The sequence below is a fragment of the Camelus ferus genome, chromosome 6 (genome assembly GCF_009834535.1).
Source record: "Camelus ferus isolate YT-003-E chromosome 6, BCGSAC_Cfer_1.0, whole genome shotgun sequence".
Lineage (NCBI taxonomy): Eukaryota > Metazoa > Chordata > Mammalia > Artiodactyla > Camelidae > Camelus > Camelus ferus.
Genome location: NC_045701.1, coordinates 29,684,862 through 29,711,487, shown reverse-complemented (window position 1 = coordinate 29,711,487; position 26,626 = coordinate 29,684,862). Strand labels below are relative to the sequence as shown.

Below are 26,626 nucleotides of genomic sequence, written 5' to 3'. Positions count from 1 at the left end.
GCACCATGCATTTAAATAAAAATATATAAATTGCTTTTCAAACTCTGTATATAGTTAGAGATGTACACACAGATACATAGAATTTGGAAAGCAATTTTATATCCGTATTTCTTTCTAGAAAATAAAAGGGGTTCATTTTTAAATGTGTGTGTCTATTTTAAGACTGAATTTATAGCTTCCTAAAACTGTAGACATATTTAAGCCTGTAAGGCAGAATGCTGTTCAGAAAACCCAATTATGCCTGTGTCAATTCCATAATAAGGTGAAAAGCAAAATTTCCATCCATTTAATTTCTAATAAATCTTCCAAAAGTATACTTATGTTTTTCAAGAGAATGCTGATTTCACATAAATAAATTATTGCACATGCTTGTTATTCCTTTTGTCTGAAGTAAGATTTCCTCAGGGCTTGCTCCTCATTTTCCTTGGTAGTTGCTGAAGTGTAACCTGACTAGTGAGGCTTTTTCTGATCACCTGGTTAGTCCATATTCCTTTGCTCTGCTTTACTTTCTCCATATCACTTACCACTAACTGACATAATGTATATTTTATTTTAATTCCCTCTGCTGGCCCCACCACACCCTTAAGATGTAATTGTATGAAGGTGGGACATATTTTCCTACTTTTTCCCATGGCTTTGTCTCCAAAGATGTGGTCTCTGAATAGTGCAGAGCAGGCAATCCATATTATTTGTTGAATGAATTAATTACATCAATTACACTATTCAGTTGACTTTGGAAAAACACTTTTGTTATTGTGACATTAACCTCATTAGAGAAAGAAGAGGTTATAAAATCATCAGCAAAGATAAGTAGTACAAGTATAAATTTAATTAATAAACTTATCATGATAATTAAAATTGCATTCAGTCCCATCTTTGAGAAGCACGTAGTTGGCTAAATTAAATAGTATTAAATTCTACTGTTGCAAAAGGGAAATCGTATGGAGAAAAGTAAAGAGTGATTGAAGAGAATGTATGCTTCTGAGGTTCTAGGAAGATTCTTTGACTACTAAAGCATATAACTCACTGCTGTAAAACTCAAATTGTTTAAATATAGAAAAGGGAATGTGAATTGTCATTTACAGTAGTTTAACTTTTATAAATTAATTTCTCTTATTATTCTCTGCAGCTATCTCAAAAACATGGCCACATCTTGCTCATTTTTCTGATGTCATTACCAAAGTAACTGCACTGATTTCCATCCCTTTATATTTGATCTAAATTTCCTCTCCCTCCAAGATTCTGTAAAAGGCATCAAGTTCATTTTCTGAATTTGTAATCTGAATGCGTAAGTATGGTATATGTGACTTTCAAACTGTTGTTGAAATCTTGTAGACTTCTACAAAAGTATGTTAGAATACAATGTCAAATCAACTTTTTACTTCCTTCCACACTGACTTATCTGTTAGTTTGATATATCTATTATCTCTATCTGTCCATTTAGCCAATCCAAAAATGGAAAAGTAAAGAACAATTCATATAATTTTGCAGGAAACTATCAATTCCTGATAATAACATGAATTAATCATTGTCTTATAGCCTTACCATATTATTTTTATAGTTATTGAAACTGAAGCATCTATTTGATTTAAAAATGGTGAAGGGTTTATCTTTATTTATTTTAATTATTTTTATTCCCTCTAGATAACTTCAGCAGCCCAGATTCAGTTAATGAACGGAACAATAAGTCAGTAGTTACTGAATTCATTTTGTTGGGTCTGTCCAGCTCTCGGGAACTTCAACTCTTCCTTTTCTTTATCTGCTCTGTGCTTTATGGAGCTGCGGTGTTGGGAAATATCCTTATCATCCTCACAGTGATTACAGACTCTCGGTTGCATTCCCCAATGTACTTTCTTCTTAGCAATCTCTCCTTCATTGATGTGTGTCAGGCTACATTTGCCACTCCCAAGATGATTGCAGACTTCCTCAGTGAACACAAGACCATCACCTTCCAGGGATGCATGTCACAGATCTCTTTCTTGCATGTTTTTGGGGGCAGTGAGATGGTGCTTCTTGTGGCCATGGCCTATGATAGATACATTGCTATATGCAAACCTCTGTATTACATGACCATCATGAGCCGAAGGGTGTGCTCTGTTCTGGTGGGGGTCTCCTGGGCTATTGGCATCCTACACTCAGCCAGCCACCTGGCATTCACAGTTGATCTTCCTTTCTGTGGACCCAACAAAGTGGACAATTTCTTTTGTGACTTCCCTTTTTGATCAGGCTTGCCTGCTTAGACACCTATGTTTTAGATATTCTGGTGCTCATGAACAGTGGCCTGCTCTCGCTTATCTGTTTCCTCCTTTTGCTAGTGTCTTATACTATCATCCTTGCTACTGTCCATCCCCAAGCCTCTGATGGGACAACCAAGGCACTTTCCACCCTGTCTGCCCATATCACTGTTGTGGTTCTGTTCTTTGGCCCATTAATCTTTATCTATATTTGGCCCTTTGAAAGCTTCCCAATTGATAAATTTATCTCTGTGTTTTTTACTGCCTTCACTCCTCTCTTCAACCCTATGATTTACACACTGAGGAATAAAGATGTAAAGGAGGCCATGAAGAGGCTGAGAAACCAACATGTGGGTTCCAAGCAAGTCTTTTAGACAACTGTGAGGAAGTTACACAAGTCCTTTTTTCTTGTTCTTGGTAATGCACATGTTTGATTGTTATTACTGTGTTTCTATCACAATCAATCTTTTACTATTACAGGACCTGAATCTGGGGCTCTAAATTTGGTAAATGAAGTACAGAATCTCATGTTATCATTCCCAATATTCTGTGGCTCACCTCATCTTCCCTGAAACAGAAACTACATATATTAAAATTCCTAAGTATTTTTCCCTTATATAGACATTGTTTTAAAAAACCTTCTGGCCTTTTAAAGTCACCTCCAGATTAGCAAACACAATCGAACTTGATTGGGGTGGCACAGAAATCAATTCAGCATTAAAAACAGAATCTGCTTTGGCATGACAGGCTGAATGAAGATTCTTCTACTTTTGTAAGTTACAGCTCATAATTATGTCGTCTAGTAAGTTGATTCCCATAAATTGTTGTAGATATTCCATGTTCACAGATAAGGCATTAGTGTTCATAAAATGTTTTTTATTATATTTTAATTTATAGTAAAATTTTAAAACCTCAAATACTGTAGTATCAATGACAGGACTGAGTTTTACTGCTCTGACTTTGGAACAAACAACATATCAATAAGATCACCAAGTCCATAGTTCAAATTACAAGAATACTCTTACACTTGCTGGGAGAAATGTCATAGCACTTCACAGAGTTTCTTTGTACCACTGATAATAAGTCTGTGATCAGCTGAGAATGACTACAGCAGGATATCTGAATAGTCAGTGATTTTTTTTAGTTAATTTCATTTGAGAATTTAAATTTCAAAGTAGTCACAGAAAGCATATATATCACTAATTAGGAAATACATCCCATACTTATTTTTTTCAAACTTCACATGAAACTTTAGAAGCATCCCACCAAATCAGGGAACAGACAGGAGAAGGAAGGTAAGTACAAGTGATTCAGTCCCTTATCCATCACAGATCATCACTGTCGTCACTGCACCACTGAATTCATGCCACAAGGAGTTTATTCTGTATGTGTTAGTTTTCAATTCAAACTTGTGGTTTTTGAACTGAAGCTGTAATTTTGTTTTTGTCTTTATCAATTAGAATAGACTGTAAGTATCTAAGACAATTACTGTTCTCTTATCACATTTGTCAATGTACCAAAAACTTAACATGCAATCATGCGCAGTCAGTGCCACAAGGAGGACAAAAACGACGTGGTATCACTTATATGAGGAATCTAAGAGTCAAAACCATAGAAGATCTCATAGAAGCAGAAAGCAGAATAATGATTGCCAGGTGCTGGAGGGACGGAGAAACAGGGAGATATAGTCAGTTTACAAAGTTTCAGCAAGATGAAAAAGTTCTGGAGTTCTAATGTGCACTGTGGTGACTACAGTTAACAATACTGCATTTTACACCTGAAATTTGCTTAGAGAGTAGATCTTAAATGTTTGTGTCACAGACACAAAAATACTAACTTTATGAGATGATGGATGTGTTAATTAACTCCTCTGTGGTAATCGTTTTAGTATACATACATATATGTATACATATAAAATTATAACATTGTACAGCTTAAATTAAAAAATGTACGTTATATTTTAGTAAAGCTAGAAAAATAGTGAAATTTAGGAATAAAAAAGCCAAAATTTCAGTTATACAAGATAAATCCTAGAGAGCTACTGTGCAGCACAGTGCTATCATTAATAATACTGTATCATATACTTAAAGTTTTACTAAGAGAGTAGGTCTTATGTTGAGTGTTCTCATTGTAAAAAAGTAATAATGAAGAGGGTGGGAAGAAACTTTTGGAGGTGATAGATATGTTTATGACATAGATTGTTGTGACAATTTCACAAGTGTATAATTGTCTTCAGACTTATCAGATTGTATAAATTAAATATGTACAGCTTTTGTATGTCAATCATACCTCAATAAAATGTTTTTTAAAAGATTAAAGTCCAACATCTAACAAAAATGTAAAGCATGCCAAAGTAAATTTGATTAAGAAGATTCATTGTAATTATTGTCTCAAAAATGGTATAACATGTAGTAAATATTTTGGAGAAACATCAGATATAATAAAGAGGTCTACTCATATGGTAAGATGTTACAATATGTTTTAATAAAGTGGAAAATAAAAGTTATAGAGCAATTAACAATGAAATAAAACTAACAGCAGAAATTAAATAGGAAAGTAAAAAACAAATCCAATAGAAAGCAGAAAGAGTGGGGAAAGGAGCAAATATACATAAAATAAATAGAAAAAATAGCAAGATAGTAGATACAGAGCCATTTAAATAATTACATTACATGTAAATGGTCTAAGGACTCCACTAAAAGGCAGATATTGCCAGTATGAACCATAAGCAAGACCCAGCTATTTGATGTCTGCAAGGAATCCACTTCAAATACAAAGACACAGACTGCTTAAAAGTAAAAGAATGGAGAAAAGACATACAATGCAAACAGTAAGTTTAAGGAACCTGAAGAAATCGTATCATATATTCTGAAGACTTCAGAACAAGAAATATTACCAAGAGTAAAGAGAGACATTTTATAATACTAAAAAGCTTAATCCATCAAGAAGACATAATACTACTAATTTGTTTATATCTAATTTATGAGCTTTAAAATACATAGAGCCAAACATTTCTTCCTATCAAATTAGATTTCCCAAATGATTTGAAAAGGTATACATACACAAAAACCTGCACATGAGTGTTTACAGAAAATTTATTCAGTATCAGCAAAAAAAAAAAAAGGAAGCAACTAAAATGTCCTTCAGTAGATAAATGGAAAAATACATACATATAAAGAAGCATTATACCATAATAAAAAGAGTGAGCTATTAATCCATGCAGCAACGTGCATGAATCTTAACTGCACATTGCTAAAGGAAAGAAGATAGCTGATAAGTCTACACACTATACATACTGTATACACTGAATACAAGATGTTCTGGAAAACACAAACTTGTAGACACAGTAACTATACTAGTGGTTGCTAGGGGCTATGGAGGGGTGAGTGGTCAACCATGAAGGGAAGATTTTATAGTGATGAAACTGTATAGTACTAGAGTCTGGAGTTTTGTGTGAATCCAGAGACTCATGAATGTTCAAATTCTTGACTAAAATAATTTTCCCTTCAAGAACTTATCCTGAGAAAGCAACTGAAAAGTATTAAGATGATTTTTATACACATTATTTTAAGTCACACATATCTTCAATTAGGAAAAAATACTTTAAAAATTCTACTATGTGGGAATAATTATTTTATTAAAAGTATAAATTAGAAGATAATGCAACTATTAAAAATCAAGTTTGCAAAATTATATGTAACAACCAGGGGGAAAGGTTCATGATTCATGTTTAGAGAACATAAGCATTAAAAAACTGTATAAACAGTGTGACCCCATCTATCAAAATAAATTTGGGGCTTAACTATAGGCATATTAGAGAAGGAACCATCATCTATCATACTGATGATTTGAGTGGGATGTTTCTGAGGATGATAATGATGACACTAGCAGAGTTAGTATTTACTGTAAAGGTAAATTTAGAGAAAGTGTTCATTTTGGAGATATTAATGTCTTGTGATATATTTTGGAACCTCAGAGGTATACACTTAGAGCTCTTTCTTATAAAAGTGTAAACCCATTTGAGTGTATTAAATCATCCAGCAGGAGATCCTAAAGAGAAAATCAATTCCAAATGACAAGTTTTTAGAGATTATCTACATGAAAAGGGTAGTAGAAGAACAGCTATCAAGGGTACTGGGAAATATTGGTCAAAGAAACGCTCAGGAGTGCTCTAAAGGCATGCGCCTGGGAAGAGATGAAGAATCAGCTGAGCTCTAATCATAAACTCAAAAATTTCCAACCTGTGCAAGAGGATCATGGTAGAGCAGGAAGGGCATTAGACAAGAGGTTAGAAGATGAGTATCATCTGAGTCAAGCAACTAATTCTTCAACAGCTCATTCAACCAATCTATAAATTCAGCATATTGGACTAGTTGATTTCTAATGTCCATACCAACATCAAAATTCTGTTATAGTAACAAATCTCCTTCTTAATCCTTTTATACTGTGTCCTTTCTCCTCAGGAGAGGAAAGAACCAGAGCTTCACTCAACAGCATTTTTCCTAAAAATCTGAACTAAAAAGTTAAAATTTTTGCAAAATTACTTAAAATCTCTTCACTAGAATCTATTCGGTAGGCTGAAATGTTCCACTGTAAAAGAGCTTTCTCAACCCTATCCTAGAGTCCTTGCCTTTGAAACCAAGCATGTGGCTCTTCTAGAGATATTAAAATATCAAGATGTTTGCACTGCTGTGTAGTAAGCAGGAGCAAGAAATGTCTCATCAATCTTTGACACCCCCAGTGGCCCTGTTCTAAAACTCTCCTGAAGCAAAAAGGACTAGCTAACAAAATTATTCACTACATTTTCTCCAACAGGGCAAAGCATTTCCACTAGTCCTGCTGCTTTGTCTATCTGTGAATCCTCAAGGTGATGCACTATAATTCTTGTGAGCAAACAAGTACTCTCATGCAATTAGCCCTAACGAAGGTAATTTCTGCTATCACAAATCGCCTCTGTGTCTTTTGGTCACTACAGTCTAGTGACATCAAATCACTAATTAGCTTCTAACAACTGTGATGGCTTTTCTTATAGTGTTGAGAACAATGGTATTTCAAAGTATAAGTGGTGAATACTGAGGTCTGGAAAGACATGGGTTCACTACATTTACCCCCATCCAGTGGATCCTGAAGAATGTTGTTTTTCCTGGTAGGTGGAAATATTACAAGGCTAGGGACTGGAAGAGTGCTGTTTTTCCTCGGCCTCCTAATTCACTCAGATCAGAGAACAGAGACCCAATCATACTCCACTCTTTCAATCTTTGAATATTCTGTGTCCATTTTGCCTTTTATTGTTGTCCAAATATCTAAATCTGAGGAGTGGTTAATGGCCATATTTTTTGCTAAAGCAAAGATGGATTTATTCTTTTGATTGAATATACTTTTATTTCAATACAACATTTTGTAATTACTCTTATCATTGATTTAATGTGCTTTTTTGGGGTTATGCTTTCAAAAGCCAGAGAATTATATAATATTAAGATTAGGAGAGAGAGTTCTTTTTTCTCTTAAAGAAATGATGCACCGTGAAACATGTGTGATTTGCCTAAAACTGTAAATTTATTTAGTTAGAAGTAGAATTCAAACATATATTTTCTGTAACTTAGGCTAATCCTTGATATCTTCAGACATCATCTATTGATTTGAGTGATCAGACTATTTTAAAGTTTATAATTTAGAATAGTCCTTGTTAACTTATAATAAGAAAATACTAATATAAATACTTTATGAAAATCAAAATATCCTGCTGAATATATATCCTACTGATGAAAAAAGAAGATATGTCATATATGATTACTAACTTTCAGAATCTTGCCACACATGATAAATTTACTGTATGGTAAATCATTATTGCACAAAATCTTTGATTCAAGCATTTGATGACCATACATCTCTGAGAAGCTGGGGGAAAGTTATCTACACTTTGAATCAAGGGAAAGTAAGATACAGGGAAGAAAAAGCCTAAATATTCCCAAAACGTGGTTTTGATAAAATGATGCAATATTCTCCATATCTCAGTGTCTTTACAGACCCCAAGTCATATAACAATCACTATCACTGGTGATAACTTCCTAAAAAGCATTCTTCCTGATTTTTAAAAGAAAACTTATATGAAGTTGTTGTAGATTAAGTTCTCTAAGGGCCTCTCCTTGAGAAAGGTGTTTAAATCCCTGAAGAATTGTACCCATACTCTGGACCTGTCAGATCAGGTTAAGTTGAAAGAAAACATTTTCCTAGTACATGTGGGTAAATATGTTATATTTAAGCATCAATGGAGACTAGGAAATAATTCCCTTCATGTTATCCTTGGTGACATATAATTGTTTACTTTCTAGAGGTCTTTGAAAGTCATTTGTGATCATCTAGTTTGCTGCTATTGAAAACAGAAGCAAGACAGCTACACTTATGATAAATTCTTTGCAACATTGTGAAACGGGAGATTTTGTTTTATCATTTCTTCCTTTTTACCTACTTCTTTGCCTCTTTTAGATTCCTGACTGCTCCAAGTGCTCACCCAGCTACTTAAGATCTACTTCAGGACACAGCATCTAGCCCTACCTCACCTCTTTGAAGACAGCCCATCCTAGCTACCGACACCCTGAGATTATTTCCTTCTAATTTAAAAGTAAACGTCTTATAATTCATCTCTTCAGAACCAAGTTGCTTTCTTAGGAGATGGTAAGCGTAAGAACTAAATTCCAAGCATTAATGACTGTAGAGATCGCCACACTTTCCACTTCATCTAGGGTGAGTGAAAGCATTTTGTCAGTATCCGTCTGAAGACCACACACAAGTATTTGTTTCCACAGAGAATGTTGTATCCCTGATCTGGATGTAAAGGGAGAAGGTAAGGGCAGTGGCCGTGCTGGAAAGCTTGTGAAAGATGTATCTTTGAACTGGGAGAGTTCAGTGGCCTCTGTAAACTACACTCTTAATTATTTCACTTCACTTACCAGTCATAATTTCTGAGATAGAAGTATTGGGGAAAGATCTATCTGATAGAATTTTAAATAGGAGGGGACTGAAGGTCACCTAGTGCAGTCCTATATGCATGCATTAATTTAGTTTTAGATATTATGGGAAATGAAAAATTGGTCTTTACATGAACACTCTACTAATTGGAGACTCATTCTTGTATGAATCAGATAACACCATCTTTGACCAGTAAATAATCCCCAAATAACTACTTATTATTATCTGAAACAATACATTATTAAGACCATTTACATATATTTAGTCATTACAATTGATTAAAGATATCTCACCTACATAATTGTTTAAGAGACATTTTCTGTGTCTCTTTGAGAGTAATGTCTTCCTCAATATTTGCTATTTGAGGATAATGCACCCTGAAAGGCTAGATGACCTGCTCAGTGTCATACAGCTGCCCAATGACACATGATTTTAGCATAAATTTTCGTATTCTAAGAGCTTTGTTTTCACTATAGTACAGCAGTTTCATCTGATGTAAAAAGACAGCCCATTTCATCTAAAAAGGAATATGCTAGGGAATGAAGGGAAACGAGGATCCATCAACTTTTCTAAATGAACAAGGGATTATGGACATTAATAAATGATCTTCAGGGAAGCAAGTTATAAAACCTAAATGCGCTATCACTTGTTCATAGCACAGTGCCTTGGGAAAAGCAGGCATTTACATACTTACAGAGTAAAGGAACCAAAAAAGAATGCATTTATGTTAGAAGTAAAGGATTTACATTGAGAGTATACTTAGAGTTTCTGTTACCCCCCACTTTGATCTTCTGCACTAAGAAACTCAGCTCTTGATTGAATTGATTTGACCAGTATTCTCCTCTGTGGAAAGCAGTATCCTTTCTTTTTCTGGGCACCCGAAGAAGCCAGTGACAATGGAATAACACACGTTTTCAGAATACTCATTGGGAGGATGATTCTTACAATGATTGTTTCACATAATATATTTTATTCTAAAGATACCAGAAAATCTTTACTCACAAATGCCTCCTGCTGCCTCTTTCTGTTCTAGCATCAAAAGATCTTCCTGGGAGACCCAATCCCTGTGCCTAAGCCTTTCCTTTTTCTGACAGGGCACATATGAAGCCCTATTAGCTGGTTTTGTTAGACATTCATTTCTTTCCTATATCTAGGGATTTATTACAGTATTTATGTCAAGAGCTCTAAGAGTCAGGGTATCTTCCAAGGAGGATAGGCCAAGGTGGGCTCCTGGAGTTAACCTGCTAACAAGAGGCTCCTGAGAAATGATGAAGAGGGGAGAATGGCACAAAAGAGAATGTGGTGGCTCCTCAAATATAAACTTGTTTTGGTGTATAATTTTACCAGCAGCCTGCTATGATGTCAACCTCCACTTATTAGCCTCTTCTAAAATTCCTGGAGTCATATATTTTCATACAATCTGTGATAATATGTGAATTAATTCTTTGGTAGGTTCCCTAGAGAACTGCAGATATGAAATATGGGGATGAGTCCCTGAACTTGGTTCCTGGGAGTTAAAATTATTCATCACACACTCTGTCCTTTTGTGTAAACCTTCCAGTGAAACTCAAAGAGATGCTAAGCAATTTTTGATTACAGTCCAAGAAGACATTAAAATAAAAAATTGCAGATGAGTAGAAATCAGTAAAATAAAAGATACTCTTCCCTAAGATATGATTTGGATGTAGAGAAAGATTCTTCAACATCAGATGCTTCATTACCTTTATCACACTACTTTTCTAAGTTCTCAATAACTTATAAAAGTAAAAACAGCAAAAGAAGGAGAAAGTTCTGATAAAATAGTGTAAAACAATTGACCTGAAAAGAAAAAAACATTTTTGTGTGGTACAAATCCCTTAATATGAATACTCTTGTGCAATACAGCTATAATTTTTAAGCCCCACCAAATCAAATAACATATCAATCATAATTCAAAAATATGGCTACATTATTAAAACCAATGGTTGAGTTCAAAGAAGCTTAATATCTTCAGGGAATAACTGAAAGGAACCAATGGACTAGATTCCTTCGTATAATGGAACACCATGAAGAGCTGAATCGCAGCTCTAGGAAGACTTCCAATAAACTCTGGACCTCTAAGTTTTGCTATGGTTTTGTATTTTAGTCAATATAATTTGTAACTCAATAGAGAAGAGGGTAAGGTCTAATAACTCAAGGCAATGATTCTTCTTATGAACTGTCCCATACAATGTAATGCTGTCTTTTTCCTGTTTTAATTTTTATGAGTGTATTACATACACACAAAAGTGTACAGAACAGAAGTACACAGCTTGGTAAGTTTTAACAAAGTGAACACTCCTATGTAACTACCAACCACATCATGAAACAGAACATTACCTGCACTTCAGAAGCCCCTTCCTGTCCTCTTCCTGTCCCTGTTGCCCTTCAAGGACAACCACTACTGGAGCTTTTTAAAACCTTTTATATTAGTTTCACCTATTTTTGAACTTTATTTAAATAGTTTTAAACACCATACAACCATTTGTGTCTAACTATTTTGATCAACATTAAGCATGTGAAATTGTCTTCCTTTGTGTTAGCCATTCCAAACATTATGTCATTTACTACAGATAAAATGATTTAGATTTAGATTTCATCTTAGTGGATTCTTAGATTAGATTTCTGTAATGCTAAAGAAAAAATTCAGGTATTTAATTTCATTTTTAATGAGTTGATTATGTTCCTTACAGTTATGTAACTGGATATGCCAACTGGTTGAATGACTCCTTTGTCATCTCAGTGTGACTCTTGCCTCCATCCTTCTTTAACAGTGTTATGCTGTCAATGTAATTTCTGGTGATGTGTAAAAACTCAGACACAAATATAAATAGAAATTAGAATCCTTAAAGTATGAAGTGGAATTGGGAAATCAAAAACATGCTCAGTACATTGAATGATATCTGTTTCTCTCCAAGTCAGGTAACCAAAGAGAAGTCTTTTCAAAGTCAATGAATGAGACAAATCATTCTCAGGTGACTGAATTTGTGTTGCTGGGACTCTCCAATTCCCAGGAGCTCCAACCTTTCTTGTTTCTCATATTTTCACTACTGTACTAGCAATACTGCTGGGCAACTTTCTCATCATCCTCACTGTGTCCTCAGATTCCCGCCTTCATACCCCCATGTACTCTCTACTTGCAAACCTCTCTTTCATAGACATATGTGTTGCCTCCTTTGCTACCCCCAAAATGATTGCAGACCTTCTGGTTGAGCGCAAGACTATTTCTTTTGAAGCCTGCCTGGCCCAGATTTTCTTTGTTCATCTTTTCACTGGCAGTGAAATGGTTCTTCTTGTATCCATGGCTTATGACCGTTATGTTGCTATATGCAAACCTCTCCACTACATGACAATCATGAGCCGCTGTGTGTGTATTACTCTGGTCCTTATTCCATGGTGTGTGGGCTTCATCCATACCACTAGCCATTTGGCATTTACTGTTAATTTGCCTTTTTGTGGCCCTAATCAAGTGGATAGTTTTTTCTGTGACCTCCCTCTAGTGACCTAGCTGGCCTGCACAGACACTTATGTTGTCAGCCTACTTATAGTCGCGGACGGTGGCTTTCTTTCTATGAGTTCCTTCCTCCTGTTGGTTGTCTCCTACGCTGTGATACTCATCACAGTTAGGAATCGCTCCTCTGCTAGCATGGCAAAGGCCCGCTCCACGCTGACCGCTCACATCACGGTGGTCACACTCTTCTTTGGACCATGCATCTTCATCTATGTGTGGCCCTTTAGTGGTTATTCAGTTGACAAAGTCCCTGCTGTGTTCTACACTATCTTTACTCCCATTTTAAACTCGGTTATTTACACTCTAAGGAACAAAGAAATGAAGGCAGCTATGTCAAAACTGAAGAGTCGGTATCTGAAGTCTGGCCACGTTCTGCAGTCATAAGAAATGTTCTTTTTCTACAAATGGCGTAAATCTACAGGGCTGTTACCACCGTAGCCTTGTCTCAGGAAATTTACAAACGGAATCTCTGTGATGTTAAAGCAAACCATTTTGATCAGTGAAAAAGATCGATTAACTTGAATTAAAGAGTAAGGATGATAAAAAGCCACTGAATGAATTTTACTGATTTTCATATTTTCTTCTATACAGGAATGCTAAATAGCTATAAAAAGGAATAAAGTACTGATTACAACAGAAATGAGCATTATGCTAAATGAAAGGAGCCAGTCCCAAAAGGCAACATATCATATGATTCCATTAATCTGATGTCCAGAATAGGCAAATACAGAGCAATGGAAAGTGGCTGCCAGGACTTGAGAGAAGAGAGTAATTGTTACTGGGTACAGGGTTTCTTTGTAGGATGAAGAAAATTCTGCTTGAGAATATGATATACTAGTGTCCTTGAGATAAAGCAGAGCAAATCTAACAACTTCAGCCATTGCAGTACCGACCAGTCATTGGCCATCACATTCGAACCTATAGCAGGCAAAAATGGCATATAGGAAAAGGCAATGTATGGTTCATCCTAAACAGAGAGCTTTTTCCAAGAATAATTCTTAAAAGTGGATAAATATATAATGGAAAAAAATCAATGGATCTAAATACCAAAGGATATTTTCACTAAATCTTGGTGATTATGATATCATGATAAGTCAACTTTCATTAGAAAATAAATACAGCCTGTCATGTTTTTAATATTGACACAAGAATTAACGTTTAAACATTGTTTTGTAAATTTAGCATATGTAACTACTGATTCCTTTGAAAAATTCTACTAATAAATTTAAGTATAGGACAAATTGTGTGTATGGGTGTGTTTATGTGTATGATACTGGCAGCAAACTATTAACTAGTATTCGATCTGAATGACAGCAAGATGATCACTTTTTCTTTGATTGTTTTTATGTGAATTTGAAAAAAAATACTATTAATATAAATTTTTCTCTAATAATAAAAGTTGAAGAGATAGATAGTTAATTTTATAAATATTTTATTACATTGAATATATTCTTCCTCCCCTAAAAGATACTTTCGTACTTCAGTTAATGCAACTGAATATCAACCTTTCAATTATTTATTTCCCATACATTATTTCAGTTGTGAACACAATTTCTTCAAAGATTTCTTCCATGCCTCTGACTAAATCTCACAGTCCTGAATAATTTTCTCAGAGCCTCCTTCATCTCCTTATTATGTAGACTATAGATCATGGGGTTGAAAAGTGAAGTTAACACAGAATAGAACAAAGTCACATATTTCTGAATCCCTGCTGGATTGCCCGCTGTTGGGCTCACATATAAGACCATAATAGAAACACAGAATAGGGACACCACGGCCAGATGGGAGCCACACATAGAGAAAGCCTTATGCCGGCCTTCTGCTGAGGGGACCCTAAGCACAGCCCTGATTACCAGGGTGTAGGAGCTGGTAATGAAGATTAAGGTAGAGAAGATGAGAACTGAATTATAGGTGGCACAGATGATCTCAGTAACAGGAGCTGGCACCCAGGACAGCTTTATAAGGGGTCCTGGGTCACATAAGAAGTGATCAATCTTATTGAGACAACAGAATGGGAGCTGAGAGATTAGGTAAATAGGCAAGGGGAAGTACAAGAAGCCACACGTCCAACAGCAGGCTCCCACTCTGATGCAGCGCTGAACTGTCATGACAGTGGGGTAGCGCAGGGGCCTGCAGATAGCAAGGTACCTGTCAAAGGCCATGGCAGACAAGAAGGTCTCAGTGGTGCCCATGGAGAAGAAGAAGTAGAACTGGAGGAAGCAGCTTGAGAAGGAGATGGTGCTGGTGTCAGAGAGAAGGTTGGCTAGCATATTAGGGACAGTGGAGGTGATAAACCAGATTTCCAGGAAGGAAAAATTGGCCAGCAAGATGTAAATTGGAGTCTGTAGCCAATGGTCCCACCTCATAACACAGATAATGCACAGATTTCCAATGACTGTCAGAATATATGACCCAAAAAAGACTGAAAAAAGGAGGATCTGAATTTCCTGGGTACAAGGGAAGCCTAAAAGGATGAATCTACTCACAGATGTAGAGCAATTCTTTACATGGGAATATTTATTTGTTTTCAAAGCTGCAAAAAAAAATGGCAGATTTCCATATTAAAAATAGCTTTTCATAGTATTACTCATTAGGGAAGATGCCTTGCTTAGGGTAACATCACTCTTCCTGTCTGTAAATAATAAAATACTCATGCAGAGATTTTTCCATGATTTTGCAGTATTCATATTCCTATTCCGGATGTAATAAATACAACGTGAACAGACAACTCTCCTGATTGTCTGCTGCTCACAAGCAAAGTTAGTTGGTATTGACAATAAGCAAATATATATAAGGACCTACAATTTTAGGTCAAACAGTGAATAAAAAAGACTGAAAAAATACAGCCTTGGTAACCCAGTGTTTATGAGTTACAAAGATATTAAAGATAATGATATTCAATAATCTTTGTTCTATTTGTGTGAGAAATGTGCAAGCTGAATTGAGGGCAATATCAATAGATTTAAATACTTTATGTAACTTAATTTATTTTAGTTTTATTGTGATAGGTTATGGAAAATATTTCTGTATATTTTTAGAATAGAGTATAAGTCAGTATTAAAATGCAAATTCATTAGATTCTACATTTCAATTCCTCCCTTCAGTAAAAATACACTTTTGAAAATATACATTAAAGTCAAATAGGCATCAATGGCATCAATTATGAAAATATGTCAAATACAGATTTGCTCACAGAGCCTGTCTTCACATTACACAATCTCAAGTACAAATAGATTTCCTTGTTTTCTACTTGCTAAAAGTAATAAAAAGTAACAGGAGGCAGGCACTATATTTCTTGAAGTTTCATTGAAGGAAAGTGTATCCACATTCATTTTCTGGAATTTTCCCTGTTTTAGGATCCGAACTCCCTCATGTAGTGTGGAAATAAAAAGGAGCCACTGGCAAGACACTTAAAGAGTTTTAGCAAATTTTTGAAGTAACATTTTTTATGAATTCTCACATAAAATCTTGGCTTTGATTCTGAAGAAGTGATCCAGTTACAATTCACACATTAAGTGACAGAATATAAAACTAGAGAGGGTGGAAGGAAGAAATAGCAGAGCTTGGAATTCTGTGAGCTTTACCTTACCTGAAGATACAAGGTGAGTGTCAGAGAATGCTGTATGGTTAAATGCCATTTTCTGCATCAGAGTACAGAAAAACCAAATAGGACAGTTTTCTCGGATCTCAGAAAAACCAAATATAATAGTGTTCCAAACATTATTGCAGGAATTCACATGAACTGCTGAGGAGTCTTTTAGGAGCAAGAATATTATAGGATCAAGAAATCAGTCATGGACACTCCTCAGGTTTGCCCCCTGTAACTTTCTTTTTATATAAACCGTAAATGCAATATGATGGTGGCAAAGAGAATCATGGTCTCATAGGCTAGATAGAATCAAATGAACAATTTAAATATTGTGCTCTTTTAGTATCTATAGAGGCCATCTTTGGGGAGTGGCTCTCTAGAGAGGGCACTCAAAAGACTGTGGTACTATTAAATCTGGTTTTCTATTTTGCTCTGTATTCATCATGCTGGAATATGTTTCAGAGTCTTACACTTTTAAAATTCTAACTCAAGGATTTTTTTGTTTAGAATAATGAGGGAAACAGAAACAAAATTATTTTGGCAGGCAAAATTTGCTGTTTTAGCTATGATTGAAAGTGAATTTATCTCTAGCGACAAAGGGAAAGTTGTAATTCTGGCAACAAGACTTGGTTCCACATGTGAAGAAAAGTCTCTAGAATAAAGGTTAGCATAGAAAGTAGAAGCCTGTGTACTTAACTGTCAGAAAGACTCCTTTCCATGTGTTAGCTCCACCTTGGGTGCCCCACCCCAAGCTCACAACCATCACCACACTGAGAGATGCATTCTTTAGCTATGAGTAAAATATTTTTAAATAGGAAAGGCATTTATAAAAATTTTCTATGTAGTTAGCCACTTTGGTAACATATTTTAATGGTTCCATACTATAGCATTATTATTATATGGACACACAATATTTTACATAGTGACTTCCTAATTGTTGAGCCTTTAGGTATGATAGCCAGAGTTACAAAGATTCTAAATATAATATTAATCCACAAGATAGAGTAGAATATTTCCAAATAATAGAATATGATCAGGTTAAGATGATGGGAATGTAGTTTGGTACCATCATTATGGAAAACTGGAGATTCCTTAAAAAATTGAAAATAAACTTACCCCATGATCCAGCAATCCCACTCCTGGGCATATACTTAGAGGAAACTCTATTTCAAAAAGACACATGCACCCCAATGTTCACAGCAGCACTATTTACAATAGCCAAGACAAGAAAGCAGCCTAAATGTCCACCAACAGATTACTGGATAAAGAAGTTATGGTAAATATAAATATAAATATGTGTGTGTGTGTGTGTGTGTGTGTGTGTGTGTGTGTGTGTACACACATACATATTATATATACATTATATATGCACATATATACATAATGGAATACTACTCAGCCATAAAAAGGAATGAAATAGTGTCATTTGAAGCAACATGGATGGACTTAGAGATTATCATATTAAGCTAAGTAAGTCAGACAGAGAAAGACAAGTACTGTATGATATTATTTATATGTGGAGTCTTAAAAAAATGACACAAGTGAACTTATCTACAAAACAGAAACAGACTTGTAGACATAGAAAATAAACTTATGGTTACTAGGGGGATGTGGGGGTGGGGAAGGATAAATTGGGAGTTCAGGATTTTCAGATACAAACTACTCTGTATAATAGATAAACGGTAAGGTCCTGGATAGTACAGGGGGATATATTCAATACCTTGCAATGGTCTATAATGAAAAAGAATATGAAAAGGAATATATATGTATAAATGAACCAGTACACTGTACACCAGAAATTAATACATTATAAATCAACTATTACTTCAATAAAAAAATTAAGTTTAATTTGAAACATTAAATAAAAGAGCTTCTGCCTCCTAGACACCATTAAGAAAGTGAAAAAGTAAGCCACTGATAGGATTAGACCATTGTAGTACATATATCCAACAAAGAATTTGTTTATACATTACACAAATAATTTGTATAAGTCAAAAAGAAAATGCACATAACCCAATTAACAATTGAGCAAATAACTGGAATGGGCACTTCATGAAAGAGAGTTCCAAATAGCCAATAAACATATGAAAAAATGTTCAGCATTATTATTTATCAAAAATATGCAAGTTAAACCATAGATACCATTACACACACAGCGTAATGGGTAATTGTTTTTTTTTAGAGATGGATAACAAGTGTTGAAGAGGATGTGGAGCACTAAAAAGTCTCTTACAATGCTGATGAGATGTAAATTAGTATAATAGTAACTGAAAAGTGTTTGACAGTTTCTTACCAAATTAAATATACATTTGTCCTTGGATTGAAATGTTTAACTCTTAATACACATCCAACAGAAATGAGCATTACCTTCATCCAGAAACACACAGAGCAATGTTCACAACAGTTTTACTTGTATCTGACCAAACTGAGAAACCAACCACATGTCCAACAACAGTGTAATATGTAAATTATGGTATGCTCATACAATGGAAGCAGTAATACAGCTCACTGGCAATAAAAATGTACAAACACTAGTAAACCTAATAACTGAGATAAATTTCACAGACATAGTGTCAAATCAAAGTAATCAAACATATATAGAGATGTTACATAATTCCACTTATATAAAGTTTAAACAGACAAAATTAATCAACGGTGATAGAAGTCATAAAAGAGTTTGAGGGTTTTTGACCGAGAGGGTGACATAAGGAAGCCTCCTGAGGTACTGTTAATTTGCTAGGTTTCCCTCTGGTTGGAAGTTTATGTAAGTAAAAATTCAATCAATTATAAATTTAGGCTAGGAATAAATATTTCAAATATTTGCACTGCATAATATTCTTGAAGCCTGGAGAACAGTATATTAATAATGAAGACATAATAAAAAAAAAAAAGCAAAGTGACAAAACAAACATGACATTTCAGAAGAAAAAGTATGTACCCAGTGAATTCCTAAAAAAAGTTTATTCACACTACTATGAGGGAAATGCTAATTAAGAGAACAAGCTATTATTTTTACCTATCACATATTCAAAATTAAAATTGAATAACTGTAAAGGTTGATATTATTCAGTGTTAGAAACAGTGTAAAATAATGCCATGTATATTGTTTCTTTTTAATTGAGTTATAGTCAGTTTACAATGTTGTGTCAATTTCCACTGTAGAGCACAATTTTTCAGTTATACATGAACATACATTCATTGTCACATTCTTTTTTGCTGTGAGCTACCACCAGATCTCTCCCCATGCTATACAGTATAATCTTGTATATATTTCCCCATGCTATACAGTATAATCTTGTTTATCTATTCTATACATGCCTGTCAGTATCTACAAATTTCGAACTCCCAATCTGTCCCTTCCCACTCCTCTCCCTCTCGGCAACCACAGGTTTGTATTCTATGTCTATGAGTCTGTTTCTGTTTTGTATTTATGTTCTTTTTTGTTTGTTTGTTTGTTTTTAGATTCCACATATGAGCGATCTCATAAGGTATTTTTCTTTCTCTTTCTGGCTTACTTCACTTAGAATGACATTCTCCAGGGACATGCATGTTGCTGCAAATGGCGTATCAATAGGCATATGAAAAAATGCTTAATATCACTAATTATCAGAGAAATGCAAATCAAAACTACAATGAGGTATCACCTCACACCAGCCGGAATGGCCATCATTCAAAAGTCCACTAATGACAAATACTGGAGAGGCTGTGGAGAAAAGGGAACCCTCCTACAGTGTTGGTGGGAATGCTGTTTGATGCAGCCACTGTGGAGAAAGTATGGAGATTCCTCAAAAGACTAGGAAAAGACTTACCATATGACCCAGTAATCCCATTCCTGGGCATATATCCGTAAGGAATCCTACTTCAAAAAGATACCTGCACCCCAATGTTCATAGCAGCACTATTTACAATAGCCCAGACATGGAAACAGCCTAAATGTCCACTGACAGATGACTGGATAAAGAAGATATGGTAAATTTATACAATGGAATACTATTCAGCCATGTATTTTGTTCATGGGAGGAAAAAAAAATCTGTCAACATTTGTCTCAGAAATCTCACTCTCAGACCTCTATTCTTTCTAAATACTCAGTAAATATCTAAAGAATTATGATCAAAATTCAAAATTCAAAAATTTAAAATTATTCATTGTAGTGCTATTAATAATAGCTATAAAATAATAGATGATCTATATGTTCATCAATGGAATATTTATTTCACTCTAGTATACCCAAGTTTTACAAGTATTATGTATTAGTTAAAAAAGAATTAAAGCTGCATACAGTACATGAAAGTATATCCATGGATGAATCTCTGTCTCTCTTTCTCTCTTCTTTCTTCTCTTTCTCTCTCTATTCCCCTCTCTCTCTTCTCCCCTCCCCTAGTGGTGTAGAGGTGGCAATGAAAGAAAGGGTAAGATTTTTATTCTTTCCTTACATATTTCTATAATTTGGAAAAATAAAATAATATAAAATCTAAAGTGGAAAATTCTGACTAGAGAAGGCATTCTATAGGGAGAAAGCAATGCAACCATGTACTGTTTTTGGCAAGACACGTGCAGCCAAAGTTTCCGTAATGTTTTGTATTTCTTCCCATCAACCTCAGTCCTGGGAACACTCACCTCTCAGTATAACCCAACCACTGTTACCCCAACACACGTTTTTGTATTCCATAATTTCACAAAAGGTTATGATTAAAAATTTTTAATGATCCCCTTTGCAATTTGACTGTGAGTATCTGAATCCCTAAATCCCTAAACATCAAAATTTCCTAATGATGGTTAGTGTAACCAGGGGGTTCCATCTAATTTATTTATCTTCTTGCTTTCATAGTGTATAGGATGGTTCTGTAGTGTTGATGTGCCAGATATCTGTGACTGCAAGACCTGAGAATCTACACTTTATAGACAGAAGACTTAGTCTATTACACTGAAAGCATTTCTTCATGCTCTTGTTACTATTTTCTCATGTTAATGAATCTTTTGACAAACATCATTTTAACAGAATAATATTTAAATCTGAAGGTTTTCTTCATATTATTCCTTGATATTTTCCATTGTTAGAATATAATTAATATAATAATTCTATTTATATAATTTCCTTCATTCAGAGGTATGTAAATTTTTATTGTCTTATTTAAACTAACTTTTATTTGGTTTAAAATTATCTTTTTCAAAATTTTTATTCTTGTTATAAGCCTAAATGAAGATATTCAGTTCACAGATTTAAAAGGGGTACAAACTATGATAAGGTAAGGAAAATCCACCAATATCTAAACTTGAAATTATCATGCCTTAAATCTTCAAAATATTGCTGTGTGTGTGGTTAAGACTGTAGAATTTGTGTCAGTAGCAGCAGTCATGAGCACCCACAGTCCTCAGTGGACTCTCACTCATTTCATCGCATGCAGTAGCATCTTCTAGCCCCTGCTCATATGAATGGATAAAATACACACATACATACAAACACACTCCCTGGATTGCTAATTCTGTTATCTTAGAGAAATAATGTCTCTTTACCCAATTTGACAGGAGTCAAAAGAGAGAGTCAGCCTAATGTCTGAATAACCATTATGGTTCTATTTAGATCAGTAAAACCATAATCTGTGCCCATATGTCCACAGCTGTTACTTAAGATGAGAAATGTATTATAGACATAATAGGCTGGACAGAAATGTATTATAACAATAATAAGCTGGACAGCATTCAGCAAACTTAGGTAAGAATCATTACTTAGGTAATGAACTAGCAACAAGCCCAAAGTGGAATGTAATCCTTTCTCTGGCCATTTTCACAGGGTAGAGCCTGAAGAGTTATCTTGATAGAGAAGGGCATACGGTTATTACAGCAGCCTAACCATCTATGCAGTGTGATGATTTCCTATCCCAAATAAAACCTCTACATACTGTAATGCCTGTTCACTGGAATCTTAAATTCTAACTTCTATGTTATTTTTTCCTAAAGATTTTATATTAAAAAAATAGTATCTCAGGGAAATTTAATGTATGTCTTGAGATTAAATGTAAAAAAGGGGGAGGAAAATACTGACTGATGGAAGAGAGATGCATCAAGTTGAAGTTAAAGGTTCAGTAGTGAGTGATTTCATTATTCAGAAACTCTTGGTTACTTCATTGTCTCAAAACTAGAACTGCTGGAGAATATATATTCATATCATCTAAGGAGAAAATAATTTCTTTTGGCTAATCAATCAAGATGTATCCTAGAGAAAAAGATCCCTTTTGAAGTAAGAATATTCTTACATTCTGAGTGAAATATCTCATTTATTTTTAATGTTACTAATGCCTTTTGTTTAATTTCCTTCACTTAGGTGGAGTCTCATCAAATGGATGAAAACCAAACAGAAGTAGTGAGAGAATTTGTCCTGGCAGGCTTCTCACAGACACCATCTATTGAAGCAGGGCTATTTGTACTATTTCTTCTCTTCTATGTGTCCACTTGGGTAGGCAATGTCCTTATCATGGTCACAGTGGCCTCTGACAACTATCTGAATTCATCACCCATGTATTTCCTTCTTGGCAACCTCTCTTTCTTGGACCTATGTTATTCAACAGTAACTACCCCTAAGCTTCTGGCTGACTTTCTTGATAACGAAAAGCTCATTCCCTATGACCTATGCATTGTGCAGCTCTTCTTCCTGCATTTTGTAGGAGCAGCTGAGATGTTCCTGCTCACAGTGATGGCCTACGATCGTTATGTTGCAATTTGTCACCCCCTGCACTATACCACCATCATGAGTCGAGGATTATGCTGTGTGTTGGTAGCTGCTTCCTGGATGGGCGGATTTGTGCACTCTACTGTCCAGACGATTCTCGCTATCTGTCTGCCCTTTTGTGGGCCAAACCAGGTGGACAATTTCTTTTGTGATGTTCCTCCTGTCATCAAACTTGCCTGTGCAGACACATTTGTCATTGAATTGCTAATGGTATCTAACAGCGGGTTGATCTCCACCAGCTCCTTTGTAGTGTTGGTTTCTTCCTACACCACAATCCTGGTCAAGATTCGATCCAAGGAGGGAAGGCTAAAGGCACTCTCCACCTGTGGCTCTCACCTCATGGTGGTAACCCTCTTTTTTGGACCCTGTATTTTCATCTATGCTCGTCCCTTCTCCACTTTTTCTGTGGACAAGATGGTGTCTGTACTCTACAATGTTATTACCCCCATGCTGAATCCACTTATCTACACACTTCGGAACAAGGAGGTCAAGTCAGCCATGAGAAAGCTGTGGGATAAGAGTGGACTTACTTGGAAAAAGCAGGAGACATAAGAAGTTGAAGTGAGTTTTTGCAAGCAGAGAATCTGAGGTTAAAATAATTACTTTTTCATGAATGGGTTAGAAGATGGTAGCTCAGCCGCTTGGTTTTCTTTCAAACATAATCATAATACTCTATTTATGGCTTTACATTAAACTCAGAAAAACTCCGTTCACACTAAATTGTTCTGTCTTCTGCTTCCTTTTCTCCTCTAAAGCAAATCTGTTTTCTATCAATTGTGTTCTTCCATTCTATCCACTCACTTGATCAAATTTTAGTCTATCCATTTTGTCAATGTAATTTGCTACCACCTAGTGGTATAAACTACCCTTTCCAAATTTGCACCAATTTTTTTCTCCACTTTGCCACAGGTTTTATTTTCTTCTCAACTTTGGTTTATTCTATCTAGATGTCTGTAATAATTTGAGTAAGGAATTTATATGTGTTTCTTACTCTCACAATATATTTAAAGGGATATCAATTAGATGAATTAGAGTCAAGTAATACTTGAGAAGGATGTCAAGAATACTCAGTGGGGAAAAATAGAGTCTCTTCAATAAATGGTGTTGGGAAAACTGGACAACCACATGCAGAAGAATAATATTGGATCTCTGTCTTACCCACTCACACAAATTAATTCAAAGTGAATTAAACACTTAAATGTAATACCTGAATCCATAAGAATCCTAGAAGAAAACATAAGGAAAAAGTTCCTTGACACTGATGTTAGCATCAGTTTTTGGATATGTCAACAAATGCACAAGCAACAAAAGCAAAAATTAACAAGTGGGACTACATCGAACTAAAAAGCTTCTGTACAGCCAGAGAAAGAACAAAATGAAAAGGCAACCCACAGAATGGGAGGGAATATTTGGAAATCATGAATCTGATAAGGGGTTAGTATCCAAACTGTATAAGGAATTTATACAACTCAAGAGCAGAAAATAAACAGTCTGAATTATATGGAAACAGCCTAAAGGTCTGTCAACAGATGACAGGATAAAGAAGATATATATACATATATACACACATATATATATTGCATGTATATAAATATATATATATATATATATATATATATATATATATATATATATATATATATATAAACACACATGCAATGGAATATTACTTTTCATGAGAAAGAAAAAATCTTGCTATTTGTAATAACATGGATGGACCTTGAGGGCATTATGCTAAGTGAAATTAGACAGAGAAAGACAAATACTATATTGTACTAAATGCTGGTGAGGAGGCAGAGAAACTGTATCTCTCACAGCTTATGATGGAAATGTAAAATGGTACAACAACTCTGCAAAATAATTTGACAGTTTTTTAAAAAAAAACTAAAGACATAATTACCATGTGTCCTAGAAATAGCATTCCTGGACATTTACCTCAGATAAATGAACATGAGAAATGAGACATTTTTTAAAGTCCATTGTATTTCTATACACTGGCAATGCAAAAATTAAAAATGCCATTAAAAGGAAATTATTAAAACTATGATGCATGGAATAGCATCAAAAACAAAAGATTAAATAAAAATAAAAATAGTTGTTATTCAATTCCAATTGTAGAAAGTTTATTGGATAAAATTCATCACCTACTCAAGATAAAACTCCCCAGAAAACTAAGACTAGCAGGAATTCCTTAATCTTAAAGAGGATATCAATAAAGATCTACTGAAAACATCATACTTTATGTGAATTTTTGAAAGCTTTTCCCATGAGATAGGAAATGAGTCAAGAATTCCCAATATTACCATTTATATATAATATTTTGCTAGAGGTCCTATCTCTGCACTCAGACAAGGAAAATAATTAAAAGCCATAAAAATTAGAAACAAAGAGACAAAATTGTCATTTACAGATGACACAAACTGTCATTTAGAGATGTCATTGTGGCACAAGTACATACTGTATAATCTCATTTCTATAAGTTCAAGAAAGAAAAAAAATAATGTATGCATTAAAAGCCCTGATTGTAGTTACCCTTAGTGGGTAGAGAATGTAAGGGGGAGTGAGGGAGCTTCTGATGTACAGGTAATGTTCTCAGTCTGGATGCCTGTTATATAGGTGTGTCCATTTTGTGAAATTTTGTTGAGCTATGCAATTATTATTTGTACAGTCCTTTGAATGTATGTAATTCTTCAATAAAAATGTTTATCTGTAAATGGTAGAAATGACAAATGAAACATTATTTATTTGAATAGTATTAAAATAAGCTTCTGGACAAATTAAAATAAAAATTAGCCAAAAGAAATAGAATTTTGGTAGCAATACTATCCCTCCTACAATGTACCAGGCTGTTAAAGCTTTATGGGTGATCTTGCTAAATTTTCTAGAAAATATATTTCTCTCCCTATGTAGAAGTGTTTCAGAAAAGAAACTTCTCAAACTTATTTTATAGGGCTACTATAAATTTAATGCCAAATGGAAAAAAGAATGGGATAGTTATAAACCAATCTCAGTAACTGTAACTTATGCAAAAAAAGGTAACACTTTTAAAAGCTCGAGCCAATATTCTATTTAAGTGTTCTTTAATCAAGTGGAATTTATCTTAGCCTTTCTAATCCAAAGATAGTTCAAATTTACAAAATTTTTCAGTGCAATATTATATTACTAAATTAATGAAGAAAACATATTATTATACTAATGCCTGCAAAATATCATTTGACAGAATAGAAATTATTTTGCTGATATGTCTCAGAATTTGGCATTAGAACTACTCTCTACTATTTAAGAGTCAATGCTTTCAGTTTATAATTGAGCAAAATTGTAAATTCACCTTTGAGTTTTCTTGCTCTCCTTTCAAACTTGTCACAATGAAACTCTCATTTTTACCCAGCACAGTCACCAGCATTTCTATAATCTTAAACTCATTTTATCTCCTGTCAAGTCTTATTTTTAGGAAAAGAAATTTTATATCAATTACACAGACCGTGCCTTCTGCTTCTGCTTAAGATGGAATAACAAAAACTGAATTTACTTTTCTATCTGAAATAATTTAAAAATATAAAATACATGAAATAACAAT

General features: G+C 34.5%; 4 protein-coding genes and 1 pseudogene across 5 annotated transcripts in view; 3 read left to right on the top strand and 2 right to left on the bottom strand.

The window, feature by feature from the left end:
* Window positions 1–26,626, bottom strand: part of LOC102505575 (olfactory receptor 11G2) — a 442,453-nt gene that overhangs the window by 145,154 nt on the left and 270,673 nt on the right. The window lies entirely within an intron of this gene.
* LOC102503793 (olfactory receptor 4K1-like) lies at window positions 1,635–2,621 on the top strand (the record flags this gene model as incomplete). The annotated part of the gene is given in 2 exon segments (XM_032480858.1): window positions 1,635–2,208; window positions 2,211–2,621. Coding segments are annotated over 2 exon segments (972 nt in total), but the record flags the coding sequence as incomplete, so codon positions are not given.
* LOC102503541 lies at window positions 12,076–13,145 on the top strand (annotated as a pseudogene).
* On the bottom strand, window positions 14,289–16,370 carry LOC102524473 (olfactory receptor 11H6). Its single transcript, XM_032480857.1, has 2 exons — window positions 16,322–16,370; window positions 14,289–15,265 (listed from the first exon to the last, which is right to left on the bottom strand). Exons 1-2 carry the CDS (start codon window positions 16,368–16,370, stop codon window positions 14,289–14,291), a joined length of 1,026 nt encoding a protein of 341 aa, XP_032336748.1.
* LOC102515976 (olfactory receptor 4Q2) lies at window positions 22,660–23,661 on the top strand. The gene has a single exon (XM_014564786.2). The coding sequence runs from the start codon at window positions 22,660–22,662 to the stop codon at window positions 23,599–23,601; it is 942 nt and encodes a 313-aa protein (XP_014420272.2). The 3' UTR covers window positions 23,602–23,661.

Excerpts from the sequence above, each read along its gene's own strand:
- LOC102524473 (XM_032480857.1), bottom strand. The coding sequence starts at position 16,370 with ATGGCATTTAACCATACAGCATTCTCTGACACTCACCTTGTATCTTCA. Across the intron at positions 15,266-16,321 it reads CACTCACCTTGTATCTTCAG|CTTTGAAAACAAATAAATAT; the intron begins GTAAGGTAAAGC and ends TTTTTTTTGCAG.
- LOC102515976 (XM_014564786.2), top strand. The coding sequence starts at position 22,660 with ATGGATGAAAACCAAACAGAAGTAGTGAGAGAATTTGTCCTGGCAGGC.